Here is a 27,799-nt window from a genome sequence, read left to right as displayed (position 1 = left end):
TGGGGCATGTTTCTTTTTCCAGGCCTGCCTCACCAAAGGAGATAATAACAAGTTAAAGGAACACAGTTTCTCTTCTAGTCCCCGATTGTCTAGGTGGAGGGGCTCCTGGGTGGCTCAGCTGGTTAGGCCTCTTGCTCTTGATTTTGGCTCAGGTCATCATCTCATGGATCATGGGATCCAGCCCTGTGTTGGGCCCCGCCCTGACAGTGCAGAGCCTTTTTGGGATTCTCTCTCCTTCTCTCTCTGCCCCCCTCTCTCTATACCAAAATAAATAAACATTTTGTATGCCAACTGTAAATATTTATGCCTCCAATATCTAAGTGCCTAAATATACAAAGCAAAAACTAACAGAGCTAAAAGGAGTAATAAACAGTAATACGACACTAGTGGGGGATTAGAACACCCCACTCAATAAATAAACATTTTTAAGAAAGTGTCTAGGTGGGGTTTTTAGGCACAGCTTATACATCAGCAGGAATTCAAGTTTCTTTCTCTGAGCAAAGGTAGAGTGATATCTCCTAGCATTGCTCATTAGTCAGTGCCAGATTTCATTGTTCAATAATATGTATATTATCCTGAGAAAGCACATGGTCCTCTGTGGAATCAACCCACTTAGGAGCATGTTTTCTTTTTACTACCCTGTCCCATTCCTTTTATTACCTGTTGGACGAACATCCTTCCCCCAGTGATGGTGCCAGTTCAGAGGTACTGCTTAACCTAGAGGTGAGGCCAAGGAGTAGTGTGCACCCGGCTAGAATGGGGCTGCCTTCAGAGTCAGCCATAATTTAGCTACATGTAGTAGTAAACCAGCCTAAAGTACCATTATGAATAAGTACTGTCAAATTTAGTCATACAGGTTTCATATTTTTGTGTGTGCATTTGTTTTTTTCTTTTGAGAGAGAGAGAGAGAGAGAGAGAGAGAGAGAGAGAGAGAGTGCCTGCAGGTAGGGGAGAGGGGCAGAGGGAGAGAGAGAATCTTAAGCAGACTCCACACTCAATGTGGAGCCTGACATGGGGCTCAATCCATGACCATGGGATCATGACCTGAGCCCAAATGAAGAGTGGGACACTCAATCTACTAAGCCACCCAGGTGCCCCTGTATTTTATTTTGATATCAACCTCTTGGTGCAAATATGTTTAGACGTCGGCAAGGGACCATGGCATCACAGAAAATGACAGAAAACCTATGTGAAGTGTGAAAGATATTTATCAAAGTTAGATTGAGGGGCGCCTGGGTGGCTCAGTCGGTTGAGTATTTGACTCTTGGTCTTGGCTCAGGTCATCATCTCATGGTTCGTGAGATCAAGCACTACATTAGGCTCTGTGCTGACAGCTCAGAGACTGCTTAGGATTCTCTCTCCCTGTCTCTGTCTCTCTCTCTGCCCTTCTCCCACTTGCTTGCTCTCATGCTCTCTCTAAATAAAGCAATAAACATTAAACAAATTATAATGAGTTGTATAATTTCATTCCCCCTGAGTGTCTCCTTTCCACCTGCAGAGCCAAGAAAACTTTTCAGCAGAGTCCTCAGTTTCGAACGAATATAATCCAAGGACATAATAATTTGAACTGTTAGCCCATACCTTCAGTGTTTTCCCATAACCTGCCTTAAATACCAGGTATTTGCAATGCCCACTCCCATGTTCAGTGAGACTAGTGAGGGTGGTAAGTAATGTGGTATATCCAGGTCATATTCTGTTTCTTGGTCTACTTCTGTACTCTGCATGTCAACTTTTGTCTGCTACTGTACCTCGGGCCGCACATACAAAACACAACAAATCTTTTTGTTTTTTTAATTCTTTGGAGACAGCACGAGCAGGGGAGGGGCAAAGAGAAGGGGACAGAGGATCTGACAGGCTGACAGCAGCGAGCCTGATGTGGGGCTCGAACTCATGAACTGTGAGATCATGACGTGAGTCGAAGTCAGATGCTCAACCAACTGAGCCACCCATGTGCCCCCTCAACAAATCTTCAAGGTATAGGGACTCTGCACTGATCTTGGAGAATGTCAGGCAACATTTAGGATTCTCTCAGGGTTCAGAATGGGTCTTGATCTGCAAGGCCCAAGATAATTTCCCTATCCTTTCCTTAGGGGGAGTAACAACACGTTCCTGATCTAAACACCTTATGATTTCCAAGACAACACGCACGCACGCGCACACACACACACACACGCACACACACACACCACTATTTTCTTTTTGGGAAAAATGTTTACAAGTCTGTGAAATGCCTTCCATCTGCTCTAATCCCTCAGGCATATGTTTCCTGAGTCCCTGCTGGTCCCCCTTTATCCTTTGTGTGGAATCCTCTCCTGCTTTTGGTGTGTTTTCGTTTCTAGGGACATCTTGGAGGAGGACCGCTTGCTACCCAGTGTTGCAAGATTGAAAGTACACGGGGTGTACGGCCACCAAACCTCACTCATCTCCCCCACCCCAGGGCATTTAGCCCATCACTGACAGGTGCAGAGGTATGAAGTCTCCGTTTCCTGGCCTGGAGATGAACTCTTAAACATAACTTACCGCTAAATTCTCTTACAGCTATCAGGACAAAGCCTCCCCGTGGCACTTTACTTGAAATCACACTATCGACACCAAATGACCAGAAAGAACTCTAATATAAGAAGAAGACAGAGTTTGACTCAAACCCGGATTAGGATAGCTGCCCGGGGAACCCCATCCTCAGGGGGAAGAAAGTGCTCCGGAGAATGAACACTTTTTACAGGGTTACCTATGCTTTACATAGAGAGCCACAAATCAAGGTCACAAGTCCATTCCTGAAAAATGCCGAGGCCACTTTCAGACAACAGGCTTGAGCAGTGGAAACTTCATCAAGGCAGAAGGGCCCACAGTGACCACCTGGCTGAATGCAGGGACCCGCCTCAAAATATCCACAGGCCTTCACTAACCAACGGGCCACTTACAGGCAAGGTTACCAAAAGAGGGAAAATCCCACATGGGGCTGTGCCTCTTGCCCTACCCCTTCCCCCCACTGCCTCCTTGCAGACAGTCTCTGCTGTGCTGACCTGCCCTCTGTTCCCTGCAGTGTATTCAGTCAACTTCCATCCCCTTTGTCCTGCCTCAGGTGAAGAACCTTCTCACACCCGCTCTGCCGCTTCCACACAATCCTCGCCCCATTTTGGGGGCCCCCATACGATCGGGAGAGACAACACAAAAAGTTCAAAAAGATTATAGATCAACATAGACACACAGGAATCACGAGTTTTCACATCAAGGAAGCAGGGAGTAGGAGCATTGATTGAAATGCTAATGACAAATGCTTCTCCTCACTGCGTGCCTGGCGGGCCAAAAATCACCCTTCAGGTTGGAACAAAGTTTATCCACCATTATGCTGACTTAGAAAGAAGTCGACCATGATTTCCCTTAAGTATTAGGCCTTTAGACAGATTTTCTCTCAGCAACACGGTATACAGCAGTTAATGCAAAATGGATCACAACCCTAAATAAAAGAGATAAAATGAAATTTCAAGAGGAATTTTGGAGAAAATTGTCATAAATTTGCATTAAGCAAAAAGTTCTAAGACACCACAGCAAAAGGACAGTACATAAAGGAAAAAAATTAAGAAATTGAAGTTGCTTAAAATTAAGAACCCTTTTGTGGGGAGCCTGGGTGGCTCAGTCAGTTAAGTGTCTGACTGTGGCTCAGGTCATGATCTCCCAGCTGGTGGGATCAAGCCCCTCGTCCAGCTCTCCCCTCTCAGGGCACAGCCTGCTTTGGATCTTCCGTCTCCCTCTCTTTCTGCTATTCCCCCACTCTTGTGGGTGTGCTTTCTCTCCCTGTCCCAAAAATAAATAAACATTTATTAAAAAACAGTGTAAGGAAAAAAAAAAAACGCTTTTGCATCAAAAGACAACAATAAGGAAACGAAAAGACAAGCCACAGACAGGAGAAAACAGCCTCAGATTGAACTGTAGGAATGAAGGAATAGTATTCACAAGAGCCAAAGAACTCTTCCAACTCCAAAAAAAGAAACAGCAGGGTTTTTAAAGTCAGTAAAAGACATGAGAAGACATTTTGTCAAAGAAGACAAGTAAATGACTCATAAATATATGAAAAAGTGTTCCATATCACTGAAAGAGGACCCAGTTGTAGCCTTAAATACCTCCATTTTGACCTTTATCACTTTCTGGTTAAGTTCTCCTTTCCAGCTTATCTTTTTTTTTTTTTAAGTTTGAGTTGCTTATTTTGACAGAGAGACAGAGAGACAGAGAGACAGAGAGCGCAAGCTAGGGAAGGGCAGGGAGAGGAAGAGAGAGAATCCCAAGCAGGCTCAGCGGCCCTTGTCAGCGTGGAGCCCGACACGGGGTTCAAACTCATGAACCATGACCTGAGCCGAAATCAAGAGTCTGACACTTAACTGACTGAGCCACCCAGGCACCCTGTCTTCTTTAGAATTTGCTTAGTAACATTTTCTTTTCTCTAGCTTGCTTCACTGGAAGTATCCAGTGTATGATACGTATCACTTGCAAAATATAGGTGGGTCGACTACGTTATCGCTAAGGCTTCCAGTAAACAGTTGGCTGTTAGTAGTTAAGTTTGGGAGGAGTCAGGAGGTATACACAGAGTTCTGACCTTGGGAGTCAGCACCCTTAACCCCGCCGGGTTCAAGGGTCGTCTTGTGTCTCTATGTGCTGATGACATGGTCCTATGTGTTGAAAACTCTCAAATAATCCACACACACAAATACCAGAGTCAATGAACTAATTCTGGAAAGCTGCAGGGTACAACATATACAAAGATCGGGTGTGCTTCTATGCACTGGCAATGAACAATCTGAAAACAAAATGGAGAAAACAATTCCAGTTACAATTGCACCCAAAACAAGAAACTATTTAGGAATACATTTATTCCAGGAGAAGCAAGACTTGTGCACTGAAAGGTATAAACCATTGTTGTAAGAAATTAAAGAAGACCTAAGGGGAAAACCCCTCCAGTATTCACGTATCATAAGACTGAATGTAGTTAATATGGCCACACTCCTCAAAGGGATCTAGAGATTCAGTTCTATCAAAATCTTTCCCTCTGCTTTTAGTTTTGTTTTTTCCTTTTCCAATTTTTATCTAAATTCTTGTAGTTAACATACAGTGCAATCTGGGTCTCAGGAGTAGAATTCAGTGACTCATCACTTACATACAACAGCCAGTGCTCATGATAACAAGTGCCCTCCTTAGTACCCATCACCTGTCTAGCCCATCCCCTCCCTCCATCAAGCCTCAGTTTGTTCTCTAGCTCTAAGGGTCTCTTATGATTTGTTTCCCTCTCTCCCCCACCCCCAAAAAAGTTCATCTGTTTTCTTTCTTCAAGTCCACATACCGGTGAAATCCTAGGGTGTTTGTTTTGCTTTGACTGACCTCCTTCACTTAGCATAATAATACACTCTTGTTCTATCCCCAGTGTTGCAAATGACAAGAGTTCATTCTTTCTGAGGGCTGAGTAATACTTGATTGTATATATGTACCACATCTTCCTTATCCATTCATCAATCCATGGACATTTGGGCTCTCTCCATAGTTTGGCTATTGTTGATAACGCGGCTATATATAAACATCGGGGTGCATGTGCTCCTTCAAATCAGTACTTTTGTATCCTTTGGGTAAATATCCAGTAGTGCCACTGCTGGATCATCGGGTACCTCCACTGTCAACTTTCTGAGCAACTTCCATACTGTTCTCCAGACTGGCTGCACCAGTTTGCATTCCCACCAGCAGTGCCAGAGGGGTCCCCTTTCTCTGTATCCTCACCAACACCTGTTGCTTCTTGTGTTGTTAATGTTACCCATTCTGACAGATGTGTGGTGGTATCTCAGCATGGTTTTGATTTGTATTTCCCTGATGATGAGTGATGTTGAACATCTTTTCACGTGTCTGTTAGCCAGCTGGATGTCTGCTTTGGAATACTGTCTGTTCATGTCTTCTGTCCATACTTCACTGGCTCTTCTGGCTTTTGGGTGTTGAGTTTGGGAAGTTCTTTATGGATTTTGGATACTAACCCTTTATCGGATTCGCCATTTTCAAACCTCTTCTTCCATTCCGTAGGCTGCCTGTTAGTTTCATCGATCGTGTCCTTCACTGTGCAGAGGCTTTTTATCTTGATGAAGTGCCAGGAGTTCATCTTTGCTTTTGTTTGCCTTGCCTCTGGCGACGTGTCCAGGAAGAAGTTGTTCTGGCCGATGTCAAACAGGTTGTTGCCTGTGTCCTCCTCTAGGGTTCTGATGGTTTCCTGTCTTACATTGAGGTCTTTCTTCCATTTTGAATTTATCTTTCTGTGTCAAGCAAGAGATTGGTCCAGCTTCGCTCTTCTGCATGTTGCTGTCCGGTTTTCCCAACACCGTTGGTTGAAGAGACTGTCTTTTTTCCATTGGATATTCATCCTGCTTTGTCGAAGAGGAGTTGACCATATCGTTGTGGGTCCGTTTCTGGGCTTTCTATTCTGTGCCATTGGTCTATGTGTGTGTGTGTGTTTGTGCCACTACCACCTTGACTTGATGACCACAGCTTTGTAATAGAGCTCGCAATCTGGAATCGTGACGCCCCCAGTTTTGCTTTTCTTTTCCGGGATGGAGTTAGCTCTTCAAGCGCTTTGGCGGTTACATACACATTTTAGCATTGTTGGTTGTAGCTCTGTGACAAAGGCTGGTGGTATTTTTTTGTTTATTTATTTTCTTTAACATTTACTCATTTTGAGAGTGAGAGAGACAGAGCATGAGCGGGGGAGGGGCAGAGAGACAGGGAGACACAGAATCCGAAGCAGGCTCCAGGCTCCGAGCTGTCAGCACAGGGCCCGACGCGGGGCTCGAACTCACGGACTGCGAGATCACAACCTGAGTCGAAGTCGGATGCTCAACCGACCGAGCCACCCAGGTGCCCCATGGCTGGTGGTATTTTGATGGGGATTGCATTGAATGTGTAGATTGCTTTAGGTAGTATAGACATTCCTCTGAATTTTCTAATTGTTCCAATCCCTTACACTACATTTCCTTTCCGACATCGTAGTGTTCATGTCTCTCTGTTTTTTTAAGAGTTCCTTTTAAAAAAAATTATTTATTTTGAGAGAGAGAGAGAGAACCTGCAAGTGGGGGGGGGGGGTTGGGGAAAAATAGAGAGGGAGAGAGGGAAGTCAAAGCAGACTCAAGTTGTCAGCGCAGAGCCTGTTGTGGGGCTCAATGAAGAAACCATGAGATCATGACCTGAGCCAAATCAAGACTTGGACACGTAACCTACTGAGTCACCCAGATACCCCCATGATTTTCATCTCTTAAAGATACAGAGGGTCTTTTCTATGTTTTCCATTATCTATTTAACATTTTCAACTGATGGAATATGATCACTTAAAACACATTTTTAATGATTATTTTTGAGAGAGAGAGAGAGCGAGAGAGAGCGCATATGCACGCACAGGATGGGGGCAGATAGAGAGGGAGACACAGGATCCGAAGCAGGCTCCCAGCTCTGAGCTGTCAGCACAGAGCCTGTCGTCAGGCTTGAACTCACAGACCTCCAGATCATGACCTGAGTAGAAGTCAGAAGCCCAACTGAGTGAGCTTCCCAGGCACACCTGTGATTAGAATACATGTGTTCATGTCCTTCTCTGGTGGTTCTCACATCTGGGTCAGCTCTGGGCTCTGTTCAAAGGATTGATCTCTCTCCTCATGAGCAATTCTTTCCCCTTTGTGAGAACCGGGGCCTATTGCCTCTAATCTTCTCACAGGTTTGCCCCCGACTTGCTGGAGTTGGCTCCCAGGGAGGCACAGAGCAGGACTGTGCTGCACCCTTTGGGCGCCCCAGCAGTTCTCCTTAGTTGGCTTTCCGCAGCTCTGTCCTCCCTTGTACACCTTCCTGTGGACTCTCAGCTCCGTGTCCTCGACCCCACGAGGTCCACTGGGCTCCTCTTCAGTCTCCTCTCCCGGTTCCTTGCTTGGAAAGTCTCTCGGGGCAGCACACTGGAGCCACGGTAGGGCTCGGCTCGCCTGTGTGTTTCCAAGTGTCCGGGATCGCCGTCCTCGAACCCTGATGCCCAGGGTCTCGGAAATCTGCATTCCCTCTCCTTGTGAGGTTTGTAGTTGCTTTCTGGTTTCGGGCAGGAGAAGAAATCCAGTTCCTGTGGGTCTGTCTTGGTGTGGCTCCTAGAGTTTAGAATCAATGTAGGAAAAGGATTCTGAATACAGACTTTTACGGAATACAGAAAATAGCCACAGTCAGGGTGAAACACTGGGAGAAGGAAACCCTCAACGTTTGTACTTAAAAAGCACTGCACCAGTGCTAAGGGCATTGTTTTTTAAAGAGGAGCCTGTGGCCTTATTGGCCGATGAGGCCACTTGAGGAGGACGAAGTGGGAGGAGCGGGTGGCCTCGAGGACGCCCACACCAGGCCCACAGCGCTTCGGTGCAGGAGGGCAGAAGGCAGAGGGCCTGTCCCGTGGTTAAAGAGCACCATCCAGAGCATCATCAGAGCACCATCAGCCAGGGTGCCCTCGGCCCGGCCCTGCAGCCCAGAACAGGCACGGTTTGTACAGGGCCTTGTGACCCTGCTTCTAAACGCCACACTGGCCTGGGAACTCGCAACGGCCACTTCTCGCTTCAGTGCCCGTCCTCACGTGGTCACCCAGGGGAAACAGGACCCTGCTCCCTACGGATGGGACGCGTGGTCCCCACACGGGAGCTCCTCAGCAGTTCTAAAGCACACGAGTGACAGCGGTGCCCTGAGGGACAGTGGGGCTCAGCCGGCACTACTCCCAGATGTACGCTTCCTCGGGGCCAGCTCAACCCGGCCAGCGTGGGCTGGGCGTCCGTCTACACTGCAGCACCCGAGTGCTTTGAATCCACGTGGCAAAAGTGGTGGCTTCCCACGTGCAATGTCCCGCTTAGCCTGGCACCTCCTATTTCCGTTTATGGCCTCCAAAGTGTGGCGATGACCGCGGCCTAGTTACGCTTGCCCCTTTTAACTAAGTCCTCTCTGGGGACCTGGGACTCGTGGCCAGACCAAGCCCATGGAGAGTCCTCTGTAAGATAACCCAGTGATCATACTTAAGTGGCACCTGAGAGGCCCCCAGTTGTGTGAAAGCCTCGTCCGTGTCTTCGCAGTGCTTTAGAATGCGTGTCCTTCTGTATAAATGTACCATAGATACTTCTCTATGTTGCTATATAGCGATATGTTTTGGGCAACATAACTGGTGGACAGAGTCTGTTAGAGGAAATGAAACACAGTCTTTTTGGTGGCTATGAAAGTAAAACGTGTATAAAGAAATCAAACATTTTTCTTTACCTGCTTTATTTCTGATCTGGGCACCGTCTCTAGGCTGAGTGTGCGAGAGGAGCAAAGTCACAGTCTCCACAAGAAGGTCACGGTCCAGTGTTTAAAGTCTTCGGAGTAAAGGAAAAAGTTTGGGCTTCTTTGATCATTGTGTAAGAATCCCCAATCTAAAACTAAAAGAGAGTGGTTCTTAGGTTGGGAAAGCCTTAGAGTCAGCAATGGAGGTCACAGAAGCTACCACCTGGGCTCTAACCCCAAGAGATGTAGTTGGTGTGAGGCCCCAGAATCTGCATTTCTTACATCAAACCCAGGTGATTCTGATGCAAGTGGGCTGCAGACCAATTTCAACATATTGCTCTCTAACATTGACCCAAAGGTATGAATAAAGTTGGTTTCCTTTAAGGGAGCATCTTTAACTGCAAAGCGTAGAAGTCCTTCCACAAATGTGACACCCAGATCCGCAACTATTCCTCGGCAAGTGTCCTTAGTCATGTCCTTCCAGGAACTAACACAAAGCTATCGCTCCACAATGATCTCCTAGAAGGAGTTCAACAACACAGACAGCAGCAACCACAAAACCCTCAAACACCATCCTCCCCACCACCTCCAGTAACAAATAGATCCATCCAAAGACTCACACCTGAGGCAGACACGGGTCCTGCTTTCCTGGTAGACGGAGTGACCCCACGTGTGCTGTCACACTTGGTTGTTTAAGTCTTTCCATGAGTGCCTTTGGCTGTCAACAGAGCAACTCGCTGGCCCAATCCTCAGAACGGACGACAAGTCTGTAAACAAGTAGGACACAGAAGCCCAGAGCGAGGCTGTGCTGCCCCGTGATTATTCCAGGATCCGGACAATTCCTCCCCCGTCCCTGTGCTGCCGGGCCTGGTCGCAGAATCAGTACTCATGAGAACTCGGGGCTTCCACAAAGTTCGTTTTATGTCCGTGACATTTACGAAAGCAACAGCCTATGACACCCTATAAAGCTCAGGTCTGCTCGGGATCCAGTCACCGATCACTTTTGGGGGAGAGCCGTAAACGCCACGCTTGCATGTTCGCTCTCTGTGACATGCTGAAAAGTAGCTCTGTGCCTTAAGAGAACTCGCGCAACAGAAACGCAGCTGTGAGAGGAGGGGGTTCTCCCGTATTTTTCCTTTTGTAAGTTATGTCCTTGCCCTCCTTGGGAAAGGAGCACAGCCCACTCTTGAAAAGTGAACAACCAATCTGTGTGACCACCAGTGGCTTCCACTTTGCATAAGAACGTGCTGAGCCTGTGTGCAGGGAACAGACTTTGAATGTTACAGAAAAGAAGGGAAAGAAAAAGGATGGCGGATGATGAGGTGAAAAAAGGCAAAAGAAATGTAGATGCAATTCAATTTCCTTACACCTTGCAGCCCACTGGTCAATAGCTGACACAGGACCGCCTCAAGGAACTCACAACTGCCTTAATGTTAATGCTCTGCTGGACAAAAAAAACCAACCTCAGCTTGAGGCTAACCAGACCTCCAGGGAACTCCTGACGGAAACTTCATTTGGCTCTACGCCCCCATCCTCCCCCACCCCCAAATTAAAACTTTATAACCAGTCACACCTCACAATCCCAGTGCAGCTATTCCTGTCCCCCTGTCCTGTCCTCATGCTTTTTATAAACACCTTTTTGCACCGAGAACGTCTCACGAAGTCTTTGTTTTTTGGTTTTTTTTTTTTTTTTAGTTTATTTATTTTGAGAGAAATACAGGGAGAAAGAGAGAGAAAATCCCCAACAGTCTCCCTGCTGTCAGCACAAAGCCTGACTCTGGGCTCAATCTCACAAACCTGTGAGATCAGGACCTGAGCCAAGAAGAAGAGTCAGATGCTAAAGCCACAGAGCCACCCAGGTGCCCCGAGAATTCTTTCTGAACCTTTCACTCCCGGCGCACCTCACATCAGCAGGTACCTAACCTAACACTTCACCGTGGAAAAACAGCGCTTGGCCTCACCACCTAAGACTCACGACCTGCAGCATTTATACAGAATTGATTCCATCCCGCAGATCTAACTACCGCTGACGTGAAGAGCCAGACACCTGACATGGGTTGTGGGTCGCCGGGGTACCGACTCACCGCCAACTTAGAGGCTTAAAAGGACGCACGTTTGTTACCTGACAGTTCTGTGGGTGAAAAGTCCCAAAAAGGATCTCACCAGACTCAGATGGAGATGTCAACAGGGCCACCGCCCCTTCTGGAGGCTCAGGGAGACTGAGCAATTTAATCCAGGGAAACCTCACTACAGTGCAGGCGGGAGGTTTTGGCAAGGGAGCGCCTGTGTCCTACCCGCCCTGGTTTCCTCTGTCTCCATCTTCCGCACCACCAGCTACAGCAGGGAGACATCTCCTCCTCTGCCTCCTCCAGGTTGAAGGCACCCCTGTAATTCCAGGGGGCCACCCGGATATTCCAGGACGATCTCCCCATCTCAGGGTCCTTGACCTAAGCACCTTCGCAGAGGCCCCTTTGCTGTGTGATGGATCATTTTCACAGGATCCGGGATGAGGCTGGGGTCCTCCCAGGCAGGGGGCATCATTCCGCGGACCACCACACTATTGACTCAGGTGACAACTAATGTAGGACGCCCGTCCCCCCCCCCCCCCCCCAGTCTCTTCTAATTTCAGCAGTCTAGTAAAAGTCAAGCACACGTCAAGGCCCAAGGGAGACAAAGGCAAATCAGAAACCAGAACGCGAGGGACAGGACCAGGAAATTGCCCCAGGACTAGTCTCTTCCGAGTAGGTGCTGCTTGGTTTTCCAGACCTGGCTTTTCCCCACGGAAGGGGGACTTTGCTGGCGGAAATCTCCTCCAAGGGGAAGCGCGCAGGGGGGGAGGAAGGGACGGCAGAGGCAGAGTGGGGCGCCCCGGCCCCCACTAACCCCTGCTGTGACCTCTGGCAGTCGGGGGAGGGTCTAAGTGAGCTCAAGGCAGGTTTCCGTGGACCCGCCCCCGCCTCAACCCGGGGATCCTGGTGCGCCCCCCCCCCGGGGCTTCCACCAGGGGGCGCCGCGGCCCCGCCCCGCCCCGCGAACGCACCTGTAAAGCAGCAGGCACGCGGCAGTTCTCAAACGACAGGTATGGGTTCGCGCGCCCAGAGCTGCCAGACGTTCGGTAGCCCCGCGCTGGTGTCCAGCCCTGGTGCGGGGGGACTGGCTTGGCGGCTGAGCCCCTCAGGTGGAGCCATCGCACTGTGTCTCCTTCAAACCGGGCTCTGGGCAGAGAGAGAGAGAGAGAGAGAGAGCGACAGAGAGCGAGAGCGAGAGAGGTGTGTGGGCGCTTCTCCGGCTGGGGGACGTCCTCCCTCGTGTTCCTCTCAGGCGGGCGCAGTCGGCCGGGTGCTGACCGCCGCGTGGGCGCCACGACGGGCGCAGGGGGCGTTGCGGGAGCTGCATGGAGAGGGAAGACGAACGGGAAGCAAATCAGTGTGGAGGGGAGAAGACGGAGGAGACCCGCAAGGAGAGGAAGGAGGCGGGGGGCGGGAAGAAGAGGAGAAGCCCTAGCGCTGAGATCCCGGCGGGAGCAGAGCTGGGGGCAGGGAGACCGCCTGCGCGTGGAGCCCGGTGGCGCGGGGAGGGGCGGAGAGTGAGGCGGGGCCGTTGCGTCCTGACCGGGGCGTGGCCTTATGTAAATGAGGCCGCGGTGGGCGCGGTAGGATTCTAGCGGGCGGTAGAATTCCCCGGGCTGTGGAAGCGCCCGAGCTGTGGCTCGGCTTGTCTGAGGACGACGTGTGTGGGGGTGAGGATGGTTGAGACGGGAGTGGGTGCGGAGGGTTTTGGGGTGCGGGGAGGCCAGTGACCGTGTGTGTACAGTGTGGTGCGTGTGAGGCTGGGTTGGGGCGGAGGGGGAGGAAGTCATACTTACCTGGCAGGGGAGACACCATGATCAGGAAGGTGGTTTTCCCAGGGCGAGGCTTATCCATTGCACTCGGGATGTGCTGACCCCTGCGATTTCCCCAAATGTGGGAAACTCGACTGCATAATTTGTGGTAGTGGGGGACTGCGTTCGCGCTCTCCCCTGATCAGCGGTCTTTTAAAGGCAGATGTGTCTGAGTGCTTCATTGCCTTGTTCTTCTTCTTTCCTTTCTTACTTCAGGATGTCTTTTACACAGCGGAGTAAGATGCTACTCTTGTAGGCAGTTCTTTACTTGTGCTATCTTTGGTATTCGTCTCGTGTGTGGTGGGTTGTTCCCCAGGTTTGGCGGTGGGAGCAATGTCCCTTGGGGAGTTCCAACTGTTCCCAAGTAATTCCCATTCCTGTCACCCTGATCCTGATGCAAAGGCCTTTTAGGGTTTTGCCTTTTTAAGAAAAAAGGCGGGAGGGCTCTGAGCTCTTGCCACACATGAGGCGCCAGGACTGGAAGTGGGAGCTCAGGACCTGACCTGAGTTGGGTTATGAGCTTGAGCCCAAGTCAGATGCTTGGGGTGCTTGCAGTCTTGATGCTTCACCGACGGAGCCTTCTAGGCGCCCCACGGGTTCGCATTTCTTAGTGATGGCCTCAGTGCTTTCTCTGCAGGAGGGGAGGGAAGTGGGGCTGCAGTGGTCAACCATTGCCTGACCTCCCCATTTCCTGCCAGCAGGTACAAGGGAGCTCACAGGGGCCTAAGGCCAGTGCTACTCAGAGGTGTCTTTGGGGAAAAAAAAGAAAAAAGAACATCACTCCAGGGCTGCCTGGGTAGCTGAGTGGTTGAGCGTCCGACTTTGGCCCAGGTCATGATCTCAGGGTTCCTGAGTGTAAGACCCACCTCCTGCTCTGGGCTGACAGCTCTGAGCCTGGAGCCTGCTTTGCATCATGTGTCTCCCTCTCTGCACTGCGCCCGCTCTCTCTTTCAAAAAATAAATAAGAACCATTAAAAAATAAAAAAAAGAAAAAGAAAAACACTCTGAAAGGAGGGGATTATATGGAAAAGACAAAAAGAATCACAGGGCGATTTGGTTGGGTTCCCACAGCATCCCCGTGGGTTGGGGGAAAGGGGACTCTCACACAACAGGAACTCAGGAAACATGCACACAGGGATTGGAGCATATGGAAGGCATTTCACACATCTGTAAACATTTTGCCTAACGTGGAAATCGTGGTATGTGCTTGGCCGTCATAAGGTGCCTGAATCAGGAAATCTGGAGGTACTCTCCCTGAGGAAAGGATGGGGCAACCACCTTTGTCCTTGCAGATGCAGAGCCATTCTGAGCCCTGAGAGAATCTTACATGTGGACTGACATTCCTCAAGATCAACGCAGAGACCCTACACTTTTAAGTTTGTTGGGTTTCCCGTGTGTGGCCAGAGGTCCCCTTGGCGGAGAACAGTTGACACGCGGAGTACAGAAGTAGGCCAAGAAACAGAATATTACCTGGATATACCACATTACTTACCGCCCTCACTAGTCTCACTGAACATGGGAGTGGGCATTTGAATACCTGGTATCCAACAAGGTTTATGGGGGAAAAAAATGGAAAGTTTGGGTTAATAGTTTAAATTGTTGTGTCCACATTGAATTCCATGGGCAGTGAAGAAAGTTTTCTAGGTTCTGAGTGTGGAAATGAAGGGCTAAAGGATAAAAAACAATTCTACAACTCAATGTAACTTTGGTAACTTAGTATTTTTCACACTTGACACAGTTTTCTTTCATTTTGTCTGACGCCCTGCTCCCGTGAGTTAAGTCTAAATGTATTTGTACAAGAAAGTTGCTATCAATACGAAACATAAAATCCATACCATTGCGTTTGGCCCTGCTTATTCCTAACGGTATTTTAGGCTGGTTTCTAACTGCTTGTAGCCACGTTATGGCTCCCTCTGAAGGCAGCCCATTCTAGCCACAGGCACACTTCTCCTTGGCCCCACCTCTAGTCTAGGTTAAGCAGACCCTCTGAGCTGGCTCCCTCACTGGGGGAAGGATGTAGGTCAGGCAGGTAATAAAGGGAAATGGAGAGAGGACGCTTAAACCAGGCATTGTCATGAGTGGGATGGACAATGTGGGAGGACCATGGCATTGCTAAAGTAACATGCCTGGCGATATCTCTCGCTCGCTCGCTCTCTCTCTCTCTCTCTGCAAACTTGCACTGCCCAATGAGCAATGCTGGAAGAAACCATTGTATCTCTTCTTGGAGGAAGAAAATTGGATTCCTGCTGATTTATAAGCTCAGCCTAAAAACTCCACCCAGACAATTTGGACAGAAGAACAGGAACTGGGTTCCTTGCAGTTGCTCAGTTCCTTCAGTGACGCTGGCCTGGAAAGAAAGAAAGGTACCCCCAGTCAACTTTCCGCATAAACATCGAGTGAGGAACCTCTTGCAAACACACTGTAGGGAGAGTCCTTACCTACGACATGCCTGTAAGTGGGAGGGATCTCGTGTGAGCAGAACCCTGTAGGGACTCAAACATATGCCCGTGGATTTATGTAGCTTAGTTTCCTGGAAACTGTCGCATCAGTTATGTATCAGCCTAGCAGATGACTTCTACCAGGTTCATCGACTTCAACCAGATCCATTGGGTACAAGTGACGACTTCATACAGCACTGAGAGAGCACGTATGTTAACTCGGGGCCAGAACACGTCCTAAGGTGGGAAGAAGTTTCTTGCAGTTAGTGTTGGTTGTCCGAGATTTCTTGTTGCTTTGCTTGTGCCTCACACAGTTAATTTTATCCTCGAAAATGTACATCAAACTTGATACCAGAGAAGATTGGTGGGTTTGGTGGGTCTGATTTGGCAATGCAGTATTTTATGTGTGTCCTTTTCAGATGGATGTGCTCTGATGCAATTCTCTGACTGTTCTTAAAACACTCATCATGGCCAAGATAAACAGGGATACTCTGTGAGCAAAGCGACTGGTGGGTCATGGATTAAATACGTAGTGGCCTTTATGGCCACATTTCTTGCTGACACGTCTTCCAAAATCACGTATTGTTCTTTTTGCGTGTGCCCATTTGTGACTCCCAAAGCCCAGAGCCACCTTTCCCTGCTACCTTGTGGTCCTTGTCCTCAGTTCCCTACAAGTTCAGGATGATGACAGCTCTCATTAAATCCCACACAGGAGAAAGCCCATATATCGTAACTCTCTATCCCTTAGTAAATGTTAATTTCCCATATTAGGAAAGGAGCAGAGATAAGAGAATATCAAGTACAGTGAGCACTCTTACCTTGAGGAGGTACATCGACCTTGGGGAAATCTGCCACACCACGAGTGAAAAATTGTTCCCTGTCTCCCCTGGCATAATCTTAGGAGAAACGTAACCTTAGGAGAAATTTCGGATTTCTCTTCAGCCAAATCAGCAGGAACGTACATCCCATGAAACAGGTGGGGGTTTACATAATCATTGCAGCCACAGAGATCACACCCCACGGTCTCAGTAAGAGAGTGGTAGAAAGAACCACCATGACAGGATTCGGGCTGTGGTTGGTTGATGGCGGGGAGGCTGGACGGAAGCAGGGTCTGCTCTACCTCGAGCACTGGTAGTGTGCACTGGCCCTTCTTGACTGCGGTGAGAGTCAGCAGTCATTTCCTTACGAAAAGAGGAGGGTGTTTGGGGCGTTGTAGTTTGCACGGTGACCTGGTGTTTGTGGGGCCTGCTTGGAATAATCAGGTAGTCGTCTTGTGTCTCATGGTCTCAGGGTTCAGAGTCTCTTTGAGGTTGAGATCCTGTATCTGAGACTGTTTATTCCCAGCGTGAGAACAAAACAGCCAGGCCGGGATGTCAGCAGGGCCATTCAGGGCATCAGAGGCTGGCCTTGTTCTTTCTCCCTGGAAATCCCTAACCTAGAGGTCAAGAAAGAGAGCACTCTGGGCTCACAAGCTGTAGGAGCGAGCCTGGCTGAGTTACAGTGTGACTTTGCCTGAGTGTCTTGAATTTTCTTTTCTGTGGCTCAGTGTCTCATTTCAAAATGGGGCCAATGGGAGTTTCTCCTACACGAGTCGTCCCCGGTGTTACAGCAGAGGTGCAGGTGAAGCACTGAGCCCAGTGCCTGGCGGGGAGTAAATACTCAGCACGTATTAGCCCTGCTCGGTCCTCTGCTGTCAGCAGTTTTATCGTCTGCCTCGTTCTTTTGGACAAGTGCAGACCATTTCAGGTTCAGATACAGCATCATAAATAACTGTTCTGCAGTTGATGGAGATGTAGGTGGTTCCTGTGATTGCTCTTACAAACAATGCTGTGGAGGGCATCTCTATCTCTGTATCTCTGTCTCTACCTCTATCATCTTCATGCTTCCTTGTATATTTTTCCAGTATATATTTCTGTGAATGGAATTGCTCAGTTTAGCAATACATTTACAGGGGCACCTGGGTGGCTCAGTCGTTTTAGCATCTGACATCAGTCCAGGTGATGATCCTGTGCTTCCTGGCTTTGAGCCCCGCATTGGGGTCTGTGCTGACAGCTTGGAGCCTGGAACCTGCTTCCGGTTCTGCTTCTCCCTCTGTCTCTGCCCCTCCCCTGCTTACACTCTGTCTCTCTGTCTCTCAAAAATAAATAAACATTAAAAAAAAATTTAGAAATATATTTGTACATACCTAATTTTTCTAATTCCTGCCCTAGTGCCTTGCACAGAAGATTTATGAATTCTTATTCTCTATAATTTCAAGTATTTTTTGTTCCTCTCTCTTGCTGATACTGGATAGCATTTGTACCTACCATTTATTTTGCCAACAATTAACCCCTATTCAGAGATTTCCTCAAATGAGTTCACAGTCACTGGCCTCACTTACCTGACATCCCAGAAAAGCAGAAATCAACATGATTTTCTCTTTGCTCTCCTTCAAAGAGCAAAGAGAATGATTTTCTTTTTGCTCTCCTTCAAAGAGCAAAGAGAATAAAAAATTTCCTGTTTTATGACTGCTCTTTTTTCTCAGATAATCTGAGCCAAGACCAGTGCACATATATCACTCTTACTTCATGAGAGCTCCTGTCTTTTGGGTTCACAAATTCTTCTGGGTTTTGAGGGTGAGAGGCTGGTTCACCAAAGAGGTGTGAGATTGCGATTCCCTGACTTCTGTTGACAGAGGGCCCAGGTTGGAGCCAAGTGTGAACTCAACCTGAGGAATTAGGCCTCCATGATTGAGCTTGAGCAAAAGACAAATTGGAAAACAGAGACATTTAAGTTTGCATTTTCATTAAAATAGGACTTTACAAAATAGATCTTTTCTTTCTTTCTAGTCAAAAGGAGAGGTTGCATTGAAAAGACTTTGGGGGAACATAATACAGTGGCTGTTACATTGCTCTCCTTGAATTGATTTGCCTGTGTGGGTAAGTGGTTCTTGCTATAAAACCTTGTCTGGTAGCTCAAGAGAACAAGAAGCTAGAAAAAAACTCTTCCATAGAAGATGGAGAAATTTGATAGATTTACAAATAATGTTATGTGGAATTAAGGGTTCTACCATGTTTCTTTGGCAACATTAAAGAGTTTGGCAACATTAAAGATACATTTCTTCAGCACTTGAAATGCCCTTCACAGTGTCCCTGATGTTACAAGGGCTTGGGAGCAGTCATGTGAAAGTGAGGAACAGATTGCTACTGTGGTTTTTTCATACTTTTTTCTTTATAGAGATTAGCACACAAGTTTCAAAACGTTACAAAGCTCAGCGGATTAGAAATAAGCATCCGGACTTCCCCATTGCTGCATATTAACAAATGACAAAACAGTGGTTTCTGACAACAATAATTTGTTATCTCCCAGTCCTGCAGATCAGAAGTCTGGAGGACGAGGCTGCTACTCTGCTCGAAGAATTGATGAGTATGTTGCCCCCACCTGAACAGGTCTGACAGTGACCTTGTTGTGGTTTTCTCTCCCATGAGGAGCCACCTTCACCATCTCCCTCCTCTGGAGTCCTCTTCCCTGATCTGATTTCCATCTGTCATGATTGTTTCCACATACCCAGATGGCTTAGGAGGACCCTAGATCTTTGGAGTCCCAGAACTGATCTCTGCCATCTCCTACTCCAGGAAGAGAATAAAAGGACAGAGGTCATCATGAAGAAATGACCTCCATGAGGGATGACATCCCCCAGTGAATGGAGTAGAGGAGGAAACTATAGGGCAGTGGAGGTGCTAAAAGCCCAGATCACGGAAGCGGGACCCACTTCCCAGAAATGTCCCCATTTCCCATTGAAAGCCATCTTGAACGAGGGACTTGATCTCAAAGCTGAATCAGTCTGGTGAGCACTGGGGCTTTCAGAGTCTGCATCCTATGCTCATTGTTTACTAATGGGCTTCTTCCTTACCTGGGAACCTCCTTGGAATTTTTGTCTGAGATGCAGCTTCTTATCCCCATGGAATTTGAACAAGCACCACAGTGACTCTGATGCAGGTGATCTTCAGCCCCACAGCTGGTGCCCAAGGACTGGAGCCCTGTCTGCTGCATGATGTCACATTTCACATCCAACACCCCAATGGTTCATGCTGCCTTCTATTTACAGTATACGTTCTCTATTTTACATGAGGAAAAGGTGCTCTAAAAGATAATAAAATCATCCACCAAAGTGTATGTAACGTGTGGTAAAGCTGGTTTTGGAATCCTGGAATGGTTTTTTAATGCTGTGCTTTTATTGCTTTGTCACAGATCTGGGATAGGGTTTGTTTGGAAATGTGGTTGGGACTAGAGATCGGTAAAAGGCAGTTGTTCCTAATAACTGTTATATATCTGCTTGACAAGTATTTACTAAACGTTTTCCCTGGCAGGCTCTTAATGGAGGCGCTGCGGAGATGGGATGAACAAGGCAGACAGAGCGCCTGCTGTTAGGAAGATAATTTTCCAGCCCAGGAGATCAGTGTCTTATACATAACCACATCAATACATTTTAATTTCTGCTGTGATGAATTTTTTTTTTTTATTAACGTTTTTTTATTTATTTTTGGGACAGAGAGAGACAGAGCATGAACGGGGGAGGGGCAGAGAGAGAGGGAGACACAGAATCGGAAACAGGCTCCAGGCTCCGAGCCATCAGCCCAGAGCCTGACGCGGGGCTCGAACTCACGGACCGCGAGATCGTGACCTGGCTGAAGTCGGACGCTTAACCGACTGCGCCACCCAGGCGCCCCATCTGCTGTGATGAATTTTACTTAATTGTTGAGTTCCTTGGGCCCATTGTGCCAGCCAGGCTTGAAAATCAAATGAATATAAACAACAGGACTCTAGAAGTGTGACAAGGAAGTGTCCCAGGAAAGTTCCTTGCGACATTTTTGTTTTAACAGGGGGGCGGGGGGGTACTGATGTTTGATCAGTGTCCTCTGAAATTCAGATGTGGGTTCCTGGAGGGTGTGATAGGAGAGTCCAAGGGAAGCTTGCAGCCACGACACCTGTTGGTGTGTGTGCTGCCATCAAGCGATGAGGGAGTTTGGGAAAATCTCCTCATCTCTCTGGGCCTCAGTTTCCTCATCTGTAACATAGGTTGTTATTCAACTTCTCCAAAGTCCCTTGCCACTCAGTCTCTCTGAGAGCACGAGGGACTGAGGTGCCTATTAAACGTGTCGTGGAGACTGCGGCTGAGACCTGACTTGGTCCCTTGTCTGTCTGTCTCCTACAGGAGCCCTGCTGAGCCCACACTGGAAACAGAGAACTGAGGGAGCTGATGGAAGACAGAAAATCAGCAGGTGTGGAGCATGAGAATAACCCAGAGAAGGACAAGGTAATGGTGGAACGGTGGCTGCCCAAGGACCTGAGTATACGGGCAAGTTGAGCTCAGAACAATCTGGAGAAACTGAGGAACGTGTACAGTAGCATCCAACCCTGCAAGGAGCAGCCTGAGGAGAGCAGTGAGGACTGGGGGTGTAACGCACTCCACAGTGAACAGTGCACCTGCCAGGGAGCCCCACAGGACAGACGGGGGTTGGTTTGCACTGCCGGGAAGCACCGTTTCTAAGGGTAGGATGGTGTGACCATGAGGCTCTGCCCCAGTCCCCAAGCTTCGACGTTGGAGCTTCCCTGACAGTGGATGGCCTCCAAGGAAGTGTGGGTTTGAAGGGATCAATGGCGTTTGGATCAGATTTGGAGATGTTCACTCTTACCACAAATCATTTTGCCCTAAGGCGAGGAGGGGCCAGGGCAGGGGACCCTTGCATCTGAAGTCGTAATACTAATAATATTCTTCTGAATTTCCGGTCAGGAATGTGGAAGGCTTTACACATAATATCTGTTGACCAGTGATTTTCTTGACTATTAGTTGAGTGCTTCATTTTCCTGAGGCTGTGTTCAGAACTTGGAAATCAATACGATTTCCCAAGGAGGACAAAGCAGTGGGAGAACAATGCAAACACAATGTGGTAGCTCTCCTAACCTGGGGTGTTGTGGCAGAGCAGAGGATTGGAGTGGGGGCCAGGCCCAGGACATCTCTTCCCAATGACAGAGTGTGCCATTGAGAGGAATCCCCGAGGAGAACCCCGTCTTCATCAGAGCTCACCACAGGGCAGTGTCCTGGGACATGGAGAGGGTAGGGCATGTTCCTCTCTGAGGGAGGGGATTCGCTACGTCTTGGGAGAAAGCAGGGGACCCCTGACTGGACATTTGTGACTGGAATGGAGTTGAGATGGTCAGAGATTGGCAGCAACTTGTATTTGATCAGTGAAAGGAAGTCCCTGAGGGCCTCCTCAGTGCTTGGCTCTGTGCTAGGAACCCCGAATACAGTGGTGAATAACACATTCTCCCAACTGTCCTGGGGATCTCAGTCTGGAAACAGGACGTCATGAGAAGTGTAGTGGTGGTGGGTTCCTTGGAGGAAATGGCCAAAGCTGCTTGGCGATGACCTCTGTGATTGTCCTGGTCTGCCTGTGTGTTTTCCAACAGCTGGGTGACCTGCCTAGGCCCAACAGCCCTGGAGCCTCAGCCAGATTTCAGCCTTTTAGGACACGACTGACACCCGGGATCCATGGTGGCTCCAACCAGTCAATACTGCCAAGGTCTCCAGAGGAAACGGCTGGCATCTGTGGCTACTACCCACTATGTCTTGGCCAGCTGGGGAAATGGAGGCAACTTCACTAAATCTCATAGGGTCATCCTCTCCATAATGACCAGTGATGATCTGTCTTCCTCTCTGGTAAGTTAAATGCTTTCTGGTCTTCCATATCTCTCGCCACATAAAAAGTAATATAAATATTGGCCCAATTTTAGAACAAGGAATTCACGTACAAAGGGAGTAGAGCAACTTCCAAGCTTCAGTGAGAATGTACAGAAACTCTTACAACTGAATAATAATAGGATACATCACTCCGAAATTGCGTAAAAGATGTGTATGGCCATTCTGGAACAGGCACTTGAGTCATACCCCACTCTTCTTCTTTTTAAAATCACTTTGATAATTCAAGATCCTTTCCATTTCCATATGAAGTGTTGGATCAGCTTAGAAATGTTTACTAGCATGTCTGCTGGAATTTTGATTGGCCTTGTATCAGATCTGTAGATCAATTTGGGAAGAACTGACATGTAAACCATATTGAGGTCTTCCAATCCACAGCAAATTTTACCTCTCCATGTGTTTAGTTCATTAATTTCTCAAGGTAATGCTGTGTAGTGTTCAGTGTACTGTTCTGACACGTATTTTGTGTGATAAGACAGTGCAAGAAGAGAATTGGTCAAGAGTCTTTTAAGTTTATTTTTATCTATTCTGAGAGGGCTATAGAGAGCAAGCAGGCAAGGGTCAGAGAGAGAGGGAGACAGAATCCCAAGCAGGCTCCACACAGTGAGCACAAACCCTGAAGTGGGGCTCGATCTCAGGAACTGTGGGAGCATGACCAGAACCAAACTCACCAGTCGGACACTTAACCAGCTGAGCCACCCAGGCGCTCCTGGTCAAAAGTCTCGAAGAAGAAATACCTCACAAAACAAGATATACACATGGCCAAAAAGCACTTGAAAAGATGCTCCGCTGGAAACCACTTAAAGGCATAAAGTTGAAGAAAAATGAAAATGGCTTCACTGATGTTTCCACAGGTTCGATTTGAAACTAAGTAGTAACCTTTTTCTTGTCTTCTGCAAAGCTCCCCTCCTCCCTTCTTAGCCTTCTGTATCAGGAAGCAGGTACACCCCAGGACATGAGGAAGGAGGGTAGCAGCATGTACACAGTTCCTGTCGCTACTGGCCACACCTTGATTTTCCCGATAAGACCCCCAACCCCTTCCTCCAGGGGGCAGGAGCTGGCAGTTTTTGAAGGCCTTAGCCTGCTGTCGTCCTCTTTGCCTGGGAAAGCAAGAAAGCTCTTAGTGTTCCTCCTTATCTCAGACTCTGTCTTTGTGGTATATTTTGGCTCCAAAGCACGGAGGTCAGTTTTCCAGAACATACTCAATCATCAGGAGGAACACAAGTTAATGCTACCGTGAGTTAGCGTTACACGTCCATCGCCATGGGCTAAAATGAAGAAGACCGGAAATATATGTGGTGAGGATGTGAAGTCACTAGAAGTTTCCAACACTTGTGGGAATGAAAACTGGTCCAGTCATGTAGAGAGGCTGAACCATAGTTAAACACTGACCATTCACATGAACAGCCATTTCCCTTCTAAGTATTTACACAATATGTCCACACACCGATCTGTACATGAATACTCCCCATCGCTTTCTTCACAGTGGCTAAACCCTGGAGACCACACAGAGGTCACTAGTAGGTGACTGTATAAATCGACAGGATGTAGCCGTTCGGAGGAATACTACTTAGCGATAAAAAAGCACGAACTGGGGCGCCTGGGTGGCGCAGTCGGTTAAGCGTCCGACTTCAGCCAGGTCACGATCTCGCGGTCCCTGAGTTCGAGCCCCGCGTCAGGCTCAGGGCTGATGGCTCGGAGCCTGGAGCCTGTTTCCGATTCTGTGTCTCCCTCTCTCTCTGCCCCTCCCCCGTTCATGCTCTGTCTCTCTCTGTCCCAAAAATAAATAAAAAATGTTGAAAAAAAAAAATTAAAAAAAAAAAAAAGCACGAACTGGCGATACGCGCAGTAATATGGATGGATTTCAGAATCCTCATGCTGCACCAAGGAATGTAGGCACCAAAGCGTTCCACCTACCTAGAGTTGTTAAAAAAGGCAAACCCACCTGTAGGGTCAGTGGTTGCCTGTGGCTGAGGCGGAGACAGTGATGGACTGCAAAGGGCCACAAGGGAAGTTGTGAGCTGGAAGAAATGCTGTGTCTTGATGGTAGCTGGAGTTTGATTTTGCTGTGCATTTAGTTGTACGCCTTATTTACTTTTTTAATGTTTATTTATTTATTCCTAGATTGAGCAGGGAAGGGATAGAGAGAGAGGGAGAGCAAGACAATCCCAAGCAGGTTCCACACTGTCAGCACAGCACCCGATGTGTGGGCTTGAATCACTAGCCGTGAGATCATGGCCTGAGCCAAAGTCCAGAGAGTCAGATGCTTAACTAACTGGGCCACCGATACCCCGCATGGTTCACTTTCAAAATGCCATCTAACGTACCCAAAGTATCCCTCGGTAGCATTCGTGTGATAATCTAGTGTATTTCTTCATACCAACCGTGAGCGTTTAGAAAATGAAATTTAAAAACAATAAAAATTAAACTCAATAAACATAATGGAGATTCACATCCACACAATCATTAAATGCATAAGAACACATATAAGGAAGACTCCAGACAACCATTGCTGAGAGAAATTAAAGGAGATCTAGATATATATAAAAGTGTATACAGCACCTTCATAGATGAGAAGATCCAATCTTGTTGGAATACCAAATCAATATTACCCTGATTCCTATTGGAGTAGGCATTTTGGGGGGAAGTTACCAACTAATTCTAAAATGTATGTGGAAGGGTGCCTGGATGGCTTGGTCAGGTCCGCGTCCGGCACTGGATTCTGGCTCAGGTCATGATCTCACACTTCACGGGTTTGAGCCCCAGGGGCATTGGGCTCCATCCTGACAGTGTGGAGCCTGCCTGGGAATCTCTCTCCCTCCCCCTCCCCTACTCACTTTCTCTATCAACATAAAGAACTTAGAAAAGAAGTATAAAAACCTGGATTTCATAAAGTATTAAATCCTTCGTTGATCATAAATCACTATTTAAAAAGTGAAAAGACACACCCTCTCCCTCTGCCCCTCCCCCCCTCAAAATATGTAAAATTTAAAAAGTAATCATAAGATACATAGTGAAAACACAATCCACAGTCCAAGAATAATTACTTGCAATACCTCATATATGGCAACGACCTTATCCAAAATACAGAAAGAACTTACACACTCACAAAGAAAATTACAGAGAACCGAGCTTATTGATGAGGAAAAGATCTCAAAAGGCGCTTCATAAAAGAAGATACCCAAATGACCAACAGCATTCGAAAACTAAACCGAGCACTAACAGCTAGCAGAATGGCTAAAATCAAAAGGACCGAGAATACTAGGTATGTGGGAATGTAGAGAAACTGGGACTGCCTATCTTTGGGCGGAAATCTAAAAGGAGACAAAGCCTTTGCAAAAGTCTGTGTCAGTTTCTCTGCTTTCCCCAAGCATTTTATTCCTAGGATGTGTACCTGGGAGGAACCAGTGGGTGTCTCGACAAAACACAGTTTGTACATGATTATTCGTCCTTACTCTATGTGTGATAACCAAAACTAGATCTGTCCAGCAGAAACACGGATAGTCAAATTGTGCTATAATCCCCAAGCAGAGTATTTCTCGGCAGCATCAGCACCAATGGCTGACACACAGCTAATCAGGACGAAATCTCAAAACCAGACACCGAGTGAGAGAACACAGAACATAGGAGAACATACGACATCATTGCAGTTATATGAAGTGTAAGAACAAGCAAAAGTCGTCTAGGGTGAGAAATCAGAATGTGTCTGTGTTTGGAAATGGGTATTGACTGGCAAGGAGCAGAAGAGAAATTGCGCCACAGACGAAAGTGTTCTATATCTCGATCTGGGTGGTGACAGGATGCATACGTACGTTAAATTCATTGAGCTGTGTGCTTGCGGTTTGTGCGTTTTGCTCTAGGTCAATTCGACCCCAATAAAGAACTGTTAGAATTGAAAAAGAGAGAGATGACCGAGCCGAAAAGAGAATAACAAATGACAGGAGATCGGTAAGAAATATTGAACATGCACATCACAATAAGAATGTCTTGAGGAGAAACCCAAAGCGATTCAACAGAACAAACACTAAAAAGTATAATTTCATGAAAAACAGGAGAGTGAGAATGACAAGTTCAAATAAGGTTAGAATGGCATGTTGCTGCCTTAGGAAAGTCACTCTAGAGCAATAAACACTGAGACGTATTCCAGCAAAAGTACTGTCAGTCGCTTTGATGTGGGGTACAAGGTTGGCTTTCGAGGCCATCCAAGATTCCTTTGGCTCTTTGGGGTCTTTTCTGTTTCCATACATAGTTGAGGATTGCTTGTTGTAGCTCTGTGGAAAAGGTTGGTGGTATTTTGATAGGGATTGCAGTCAGTGTGTGGATTGCTTTGGTTAGTATCAACATTTTAACGATATCTGTTCTTCTAATCCATGAGCACAGGAAGTTTTTCCATTTCTTTCTGCCCTCTTCAGTGCCTTTCGTAAGGGTTCTCTAGTTTTCAGAGTGCAGATCTTTTACGCCTTTGGTTGGGTTCATTCCTAAGTATCTTACGGTTTTAGGTGCAATTGTACATGGTTTCAACTCCTCGATTTCTCTTTCTGCTGCTTCATTATTGATGTGTGGGAATGCAAGAGATTTCTGTATGTTGATTTTGTGTCCTGGGACTTCACTGAATTCGTGTATCAGTTCTAGCAATGATGTGGATGGAACGAGAGTGTATTATGCTAAGCGAAGTCAGTCAGCCAGAGAAGGACACATATCATATGATTTCACTCATCTGTGGAATTTAAAAAACCCAATAGATGAACAATGGGCGGTTGGTAAAGAGAGAGGCAAACCATGAAACAGACTCTTAAGTAATAGAGAGTAAACAGAGGGTTTGTTAACCTCCGTTCTATTAAATATGAAGGTAGGCCAAATGAACGTAATCAAATAGCATCAAGTTTATAGATGTTTCCAAAGTAGGTGGTCACTACATGTATTCAAGGACATACGTATAAATTAACATTTTGACAGTTCGAAAGAGATCTTGTGAGAGACACATGAAATCCGTAAGTGACAAGCATGAAATATGGTTGTTTAGTGACATTATAAAAACAACAAAAAAAGCAACTCACACGTAGAGAAGGAGTCGAGGATATAGGGATATCCAACATCAGTTTAATGGAAAGTCAAAATGGTGCCCCAAGAGGGGATAAGAAAGCCTCATAACACAGGAAAAGAGCCAGAAGAACAGTGAGTGTTGGGACAAAACATTTTTCTCAAGTAAATATTTATTCACTTAGTATTATACTCTGCCTCCTGTCTTACACTTTTTAATGGATAGAGGACAAACTAGAGAGACCCAGAGAAGAACATCATGACAGTCTAAGACTTTGGAATGTTTCACTCACTGGAAAAGCCTGAAGGTCTGTTTGACCTTAAAGAGAAGTGGGGTGGCTTGATGACAGCCCTTTAGTAAAACTTGGGAAACTATTTCTGCCTTGATGTTTTTATGCACACACAAGAATGAACAGT

General features: G+C 47.2%; 1 protein-coding gene, 2 long non-coding RNA genes and 1 other non-coding gene across 4 annotated transcripts in view; 3 read left to right on the top strand and 1 right to left on the bottom strand.

The window, feature by feature from the left end:
• Positions 1-7,378: 7,378 nt before the first annotated feature.
• Positions 7,379-13,301, bottom strand: LOC131504058 (uncharacterized). The gene is made up of 2 exons (XR_009257756.1): positions 12,326-13,301; positions 7,379-10,538 (listed from the first exon to the last, which is right to left on the bottom strand). It is a non-coding gene; the product is annotated as an uncharacterized LOC131504058 (long non-coding RNA).
• LOC131505931 (U1 spliceosomal RNA) lies at positions 13,143-13,306 on the top strand. The gene has a single exon (XR_009258681.1). It is a non-coding gene; the product is annotated as a U1 spliceosomal RNA (small nuclear RNA).
• A 4,692-nt stretch (positions 13,307-17,998) lies between these two features.
• On the top strand, positions 17,999-21,175 carry LOC131504059 (uncharacterized). The gene is made up of 3 exons (XR_009257757.1): positions 17,999-18,521; positions 18,952-19,008; positions 20,798-21,175. It is a non-coding gene; the product is annotated as an uncharacterized LOC131504059 (long non-coding RNA).
• Positions 21,176-21,993: 818 nt separating this feature from the next.
• Positions 21,994-27,799, top strand: part of LOC131504057 (neuroblastoma breakpoint family member 6-like) — a 30,618-nt gene continuing 24,812 nt past the window's right edge. Inside the window, 2 exon segments of the mRNA XM_058715999.1 lie at positions 21,994-22,140; positions 22,142-22,303. Of these exon segments, the coding sequence (XP_058571982.1) occupies positions 22,009-22,140; positions 22,142-22,303 (294 nt within the window). The 5' untranslated portion in view covers positions 21,994-22,008.

The sequence above is a fragment of the Neofelis nebulosa genome, chromosome 2, assembly GCF_028018385.1.
Source record: "Neofelis nebulosa isolate mNeoNeb1 chromosome 2, mNeoNeb1.pri, whole genome shotgun sequence".
NCBI lineage: Eukaryota > Metazoa > Chordata > Mammalia > Carnivora > Felidae > Neofelis > Neofelis nebulosa.
This window is presented reverse-complemented; position numbering and strand designations above follow the sequence as displayed.